The sequence below is a fragment of the Camelina sativa genome, chromosome 10, assembly GCF_000633955.1.
Source record: "Camelina sativa cultivar DH55 chromosome 10, Cs, whole genome shotgun sequence".
In the NCBI taxonomy this organism is placed as follows: Eukaryota; Viridiplantae; Streptophyta; class Magnoliopsida; order Brassicales; family Brassicaceae; genus Camelina; species Camelina sativa.
Window position 1 is genome coordinate 14,904,696 of NC_025694.1, and position 6,000 is coordinate 14,910,695.

Consider the following 6,000-nt stretch of genomic DNA (forward strand, 5'->3'; position numbering starts at 1 on the left):
TCGTCCTATATCGTTAGTCTCATGAATTTCTATTGTAAACACTTTCTTTTCGGTTTGGGGTACCAATCTTGGAGTTCTATTTTAATTAAAGTTTGGTTGAAAAATAAAGATGAGACGAGTTTAAGTCGACATTAATATAATTTTAAAATAATAAAATAATAAGATAATACTTTTTTTTGAAATCCTATGTAAAAATATNGACAAGAATTTTGTTAACTTTGCTTTGCAAGATCGAATTTATACCATGTATATAAAAAAATTATTATATATGATTTTTTTTTGGTGTGCAATTGCGTCAAAACCAACCTACAATAGAACCTCTAACCTCTATATATTAATACTCTTTAAATTAATACTCACTATAAATTAATAAATTTTTCTGGTTCCGAGTTGGACCGGCGTAAAAAATGACACAATTCGATAAAATAATAAGATAATACTTTTTTTTGAAATCCTATGTAAAAATATGGTTCCATAAATATCATAAATTAATAATGATATATAAAAAAGATATATATATACATATATCTAAAAATATTTAGTAAAATATGACTCTATTGTTGTTTGCTTATTCTTGAATTTGCATTCTTGTTTGAATTCATCTAAAATATTTCTCATTGCATCAAAATTTTTTTGTGTTGTTTTCTCAAATTGCATCAAACAATTGTTGAGCGTCCTAGACGCGATAGTTGCTTCCTTACATATAATTAGTTATAAAGATACATAAATATCTTCTTAGACTTCATCATGAAGGATAGTAAGATCAATTTTATTTTAAACTCAGAATTTCTAAACATTTATCATTTTTATCTGGATAATCTAGTAAACCATTGACATCCATCATATTACGATAGCCAAAATTATAAATTGAGAAAATTTTATAAAACTGTGAATAATAACAAAAGTATCTTATTTTCAATAAAAATATATTCAAAACTATGAAAATGAAAATAAAATCATAAATTAATATATTATTATAATTTATCGATAAATTAAAACTTTTATAAATTAATAAAATTTTATGATCTTGATTTTATTAATTTATAGAGGTTTTACCGTAAATTGTAGACTTATTAAATAGAATAAAAATGCTGTAATATTTTTTAAAAAAAAAAGAAAGAAGGAAATAAAGAAAGAAGAAGGGCGGTCCATGTATTAAAAAAGGTGCAGACAATGTTAGTAGTAAATGAGCCGCGTTTTTTATTGGTCGCCGGCTTAAATAGTTTAAATGACTAGGACTCTTGGAAGAACCTCATTGGCTAAACCACGTGTTAAGTATCCTACGTGGCATTTACTTCCCAACAAAGTAGCGAATTATAAAAAGCCAACATTAAATGTACTCGCGCGTGTCGGTCTACGAAGCAACTCTCCTTCCTTCTTCAACCTTTTTGACCCCCTCCCCCAATTTCTAAAATATTTCAAAAATTAAAAGAGGCCTCTTCGTTTTCTTTCTTCTTTTTGATTTAAGGAACCAAATCTGACTTCTCTCTTTTTGTCTTCTGCGTTTTTGATTCCGGAGAAGGGAGAAAGCAAAGAGAGAGAAAGAGCTTTCAATGGAGTTGGTTTCTTTCCTTGGTAGAGCTCTGTTTGTTTCCGTCTTTCTTCTCTCCGCATGGCAAGAGTAAGCTATTTCTTCTCTTCTACTACTCTCCGACTCGTTCTAGATCTGCTCTTTTGACTATTTTAGGATCTTGCTTTTTTTTTTTGCTCCTTTGTCTCTTTTAGTTCAATGTGTTGCTTATTCGTGAGAGAGATATATCCTTGCATTGTCGTCTTAGAGAGCAGAGTCAATGGATTTACGTTAATTTCTTTAATTTGGTAGCTCGATTTATAGATTAGTGTGGTTGGTGGTTTCTGAGGAGATTGAAGAGAAAAGTGTGGATCTTGCTATGGGTTTGAATTTGATTGATGTGATATATTATAAGCTGTTTCTGGTTAGAGTTTGATTGTGATTGATCATTAGTTCATTACATTGTTTGATTTATGTCTCTCTCTCTCTCTCTGTAATTTTGGTGCTTTGGTTTTCTAAAGTTTTTTACTTTACTGCCCTCTTTAGTTGGGGGTTAAAAGTTGCTTGTTGAGTTGGTCTTTGTTGGTGGTGGTGTGATTGTAAGTCTTGGAACGTGTCCAAACTCTACTGTAGTTTACTTCAACTAACCTTGTTAGGTTCTTTCTTATGTTGTAGTTACACAATTGTACTGACTTTACAAATGCAGTATTGATAAATATCGATTTTAGTGGAGTTTGGTTGTGTAATATGTGTACTTCTCTACTTATCTATCTCTTTAAGAAATCTATTTCCTTTTTCCTTTCTTCCCTTTGACTCTCTCCACTTGGTTATATGAGATGCATTGCAATCTGTTTCACTCGCAGAGATACTTTAATGCCACTTTTGTTCTTTACCTGTTTCTTCGAGCAGGTTCAATGATTTTGGTGAGGATGGTGGCCGATCAGCTAAATCTTTGAAACCAAAGTTCAATGCCTTTGTAAACCACTTGACAACTCATACTGGCCAGCATTTGCCACCAGTTGATGTACGTGCCTCTTCGTTTCTATTATATACTTTGTCCAAGAACATTTACCAAATAGATTTTGAGTTTCCTTGTTTTGTTAAATCTGCTTGGTTTGCAGATGAAGCTTCTTGTTGCTGCTGCCATAGCCTTGAAGGGTATTGGTGGACTAATGTTCGTCTTTGGCAGCACCTTGGGAGCTTATCTCTTGGTATGTAACAACTACTATTCCTTTCTAAATTATTGTTGTTTACCTGAATATAGAAAAACCTGTTAAACTCTTAGCAATATCGTGTTTCAGCTTCTGCATCAAGCCGTTGCAACCCCAATTTTGTATGATTTCTACAACTATGATGTCGACAGGAAGGAATTCGGCCAACTCTTTTCAAAATTTACTCAGGTTAGCAAATCTTATTTTGGTTTATTATTTCTTATCCTTGCATAGCAATAAACTAGAGTGAATTACAAACAAACTCATTCCTAGAAAATCAATATAAGTAGCGGTTAACAGGGTGAAATTTATGTTTCATATTCAATCTTGATCTAGACCTGAGACCACCTTCTATTTTGTGTTTCGTCTCTTCAGAGCTTGGCTCTCCTTGGAGGACTGCTCTTCTTTATTGGAATGAAGAACTCAAGGAGACACGGTAGGCAACTCAGGAAGAAGACGGCTCCAAAGGCAAAAGCAAACTAAGAAAGGCCAGGTGTTTCTTCCGGTTTATTTGAGTCTGTATTTTATTTTTCATTTTGTAATCCAGGATGTGTTTAAAGATTGTATCTGATGAGGCCATTGAAAGGCAATGTCTGTGCAAATCATTTTGCTTATTTTCATGAAGCTTATGATACATTTTGTAGAGATATTTATGCATCTTTAGAGAGACACCATTTCAATTTCGAATTTGCTGTTCTTGTTACGTCTTATTTCACAATTTGACTGATTCATTAACTTACGTAATAGCCATTAGGTTAACTAACCTCAGTAAAACCCATTTTACTTCCTCACTAAGTTGCTAATTACTTAATTGGTAAATGTCATCTGAATGGCTCTACTCAGTGAACGGTAAATATTAATTTACATAGGGAAGGTGTTAGCAACAAGAAGCTCTCGTAGCTCAGTTGGTTAGAGCACCCGTTTAGTAAGCGGGAGGTCTTGAGTTCAACTCTCAACGAGAGCAATTACTTTTTTGTTCTGACCTAAAATTTTGGTGCTAACAGATAAACCGGCTATATGTAAAAAGACTCGGATTAGAGAAAAAAACAGAACAGTCAAAGTCTCTATTTGCATAAAATCTACTAGAAACAAGAAATCACAAGCTTTAGGAGTTAAATTATACATTTTTATTTAAAAATACAACCCAAGACCAAGAGTAAAGCTTTTACACTTGCCAAACGGATGAATCCTAAAACCAAGTGATTGAGATATCTCTCTAAGTTCCCTATGGGTATCAAAAAACAAAAAAAACAATTGAGAGTTTCTATGCAGCAGGAGGCCTGAGTTCTTGATCACGAGATGTATCACGAACTGATTGAGGCATATAATGCCACATTGGCATGTAACCGTAACTCGGGTAAACAGCCATTTTGTTGTGGTTAAATGCGGCTGGAATCTGAGGCATGAACCCTGAAGATGGAACCACCATTGACTTTAACTGTTGTTCCGTCTTCTCCTTATCCGCCTTCAACACTAGTTTCTCCTCCCTTAGCTCGTTCTTCTCCGCCTATAAAGATATGTAAAAACTTAAAAATCCACTCTCAATTCAATAGAACAAGATTATTGGTTTATGAAGAAAGTGATGAACCAACCTTGAGACTCTTGATCTCCTCTAAAAGCTTCTGGTTAGTTTCTTCAAGCTTATGAGCTTCGTCTCTAAGTTGATTCAAGACACGGATTGCATCATCGATTATAGCCGGTTTATCTGTCTTCGGAGTCCTCCCAGGCTCCAAAACCGAGCTCAAATCCATGAACCTAACCAACATATTTTATCTTCTTAAGAAAACTTAATTCATAAAACAAAAGTCAACACAGATAGACTAAGCTCTATATACCTCTCATTTAGCTTCTCCCTCCTCAATCTTTCACGACACGCTTTGGTTCCTCCTCCTCTGCTACAGGATCCAGTCCTTGCCCTATTAACAACCATCATAGATTCTATCAAAACACACAATCAACTACCACCAGCTCACAAAAAAGTATGAATTACTTTCCAAAACTTTACCGCTTTCTTGAATAATCATCATCTAAATGTTCCTGTTCCTGCTTAACAGCTCCAGCAGATGATCCAGAATCTATCTCTACTTCTTCTTCCTGCACAGTTCCACAGTCTTTTCCCCCTACTTGTTCTGGCTCCTGCGGCAAAACACCATCAAACGACGACAAGTCCAATTGAGCTCCAATGCTAAAGACTTCTCCTGAATCCTGCTGCAAATTCACACCATATGACACAAAATCCGGGAAGGTATCTTCTTGATTAGGCTGCAGATTCACACCAAATTGTGTGTAATCATCGAGTTCTGCTCCATTACTGCAAGAGAGTCATGAACAGAGAGAGATCCACATCCATCAGTAGAGAGTATATATATAACCAATAAGACTATCAGATTAACACAACAAAAAGGTCCATAGAGTTACCATCTCCTATACAATTTAAACCGAATCAAATCTTAGGGTAAACAAGAAATTACATCAGGGTTCATCAAACTCAAATCATCACCAAAAGACACAATTTTTTTCCATGAAATGCGGAAGAAAAAACAACCCTTTCACAGAAATCGAATTGAACATTAGGAAATCAAAGCCAGGACCCAGGAGACTTAAAGATACGATTTTGAGAATGGAAAGTGGATTAAATTCGATTAATGAAACGAAAACAAAATGAATCGAAGCAAGGAAGAAGGAAGGGGAGTGAGAAAGGAAGAACCTTTGATCGAAGCAAAACAAATCAGAGACGAAATCGTCGTCGAGAGAAGGATACATTTGAGTCGAGTCTCCGAGAACAGATTTGAGAATGTGGGAAAGCTTCAACGGAGGAGACGCCAAGGTTGAGAAAAATATATAAATTATTAGAGAGATTAGATTATTTAAAAAGGGATTCAATTAATTAAAAAAAAAAAATTCCGAGTGACGACAAGGAGATAAGAATGGTGGGAACAATATTCGCCGATTTGATATTAGTGGAAATTAAAAAAAAAGACACGATTTTTTTCCTTTCACTCAAAAATTCCTATTCGGGGAAAGACAAATCGGGTTTAAAAAACAGCCTTTTTTTTAAGGCACTGAAAGATGGACGAAGAGAAGAAGAAGAAAGAGAGAGAAAATCAGAAAGTCAGAAACACATTTAAATACGTTTGCATTAATATTCCATGTTAAATAATTAATTAGGTGCTAATCTGATGTTCGAAATGTATTTATCGCTCTAGCGGAAAAAATCAGAAATTATACAAGAGTTTTACAGAAGATTGATTTTTTTTTTTTTTTTTTTTTTTTATTTTT

The 6,000-nt window shown here is 34.1% G+C and overlaps 2 protein-coding genes and 1 non-coding gene across 3 annotated transcripts; 2 read left to right on the top strand and 1 right to left on the bottom strand.

The window, feature by feature from the left end:
* Window positions 1,354-3,424, top strand: LOC104718994. Its single transcript, XM_010436822.2, has 5 exons — window positions 1,354-1,621; window positions 2,420-2,534; window positions 2,632-2,721; window positions 2,812-2,910; window positions 3,097-3,424. The coding sequence occupies exons 1-5, from the start codon at window positions 1,554-1,556 to the stop codon at window positions 3,202-3,204; spliced, it is 480 nt and encodes a 159-aa protein (XP_010435124.1). The 5' UTR covers window positions 1,354-1,553; the 3' UTR covers window positions 3,205-3,424.
* TRNAT-AGU lies at window positions 3,612-3,685 on the top strand. The gene has a single exon. It is a non-coding gene; the product is annotated as a tRNA-Thr (tRNA).
* On the bottom strand, window positions 3,802-5,600 carry LOC104718995 (transcription factor bHLH104). The gene is made up of 5 exons (XM_010436823.2): window positions 5,429-5,600; window positions 4,727-5,032; window positions 4,557-4,637; window positions 4,314-4,476; window positions 3,802-4,228 (listed from the first exon to the last, which is right to left on the bottom strand). Exons 1-5 carry the CDS (start codon window positions 5,482-5,484, stop codon window positions 3,986-3,988), a joined length of 849 nt encoding a protein of 282 aa, XP_010435125.1. The 5' UTR covers window positions 5,485-5,600; the 3' UTR covers window positions 3,802-3,985.

What these genes read in the sequence shown, in the direction of transcription:
- LOC104718994 (XM_010436822.2), top strand. Translation starts at nt 1,554, where the DNA reads ATGGAGTTGGTTTCTTTCCTTGGTAGAGCTCTGTTTGTTTCCGTCTTT. An exon ending in AGCATTTGCCACCAGTTGAT is followed by an intron (nt 2,535 to 2,631) that starts GTACGTGCCTCT and finishes CTTGGTTTGCAG; the next exon opens with ATGAAGCTTCTTGTTGCTGC. An exon ending in CCTTGGGAGCTTATCTCTTG is followed by an intron (nt 2,722 to 2,811) that starts GTATGTAACAAC and finishes ATCGTGTTTCAG; the next exon opens with CTTCTGCATCAAGCCGTTGC.
- LOC104718995 (XM_010436823.2), bottom strand. Translation starts at nt 5,484, where the DNA reads ATGTATCCTTCTCTCGACGACGATTTCGTCTCTGATTTGTTTTGCTTC. An exon ending in GATGATTATTCAAGAAAGCG is followed by an intron (nt 4,638 to 4,726) that starts GTAAAGTTTTGG and finishes GGTTGTTAATAG; the next exon opens with GGCAAGGACTGGATCCTGTA. An exon ending in AGGGAGAAGCTAAATGAGAG is followed by an intron (nt 4,477 to 4,556) that starts GTATATAGAGCT and finishes TATGTTGGTTAG; the next exon opens with GTTCATGGATTTGAGCTCGG.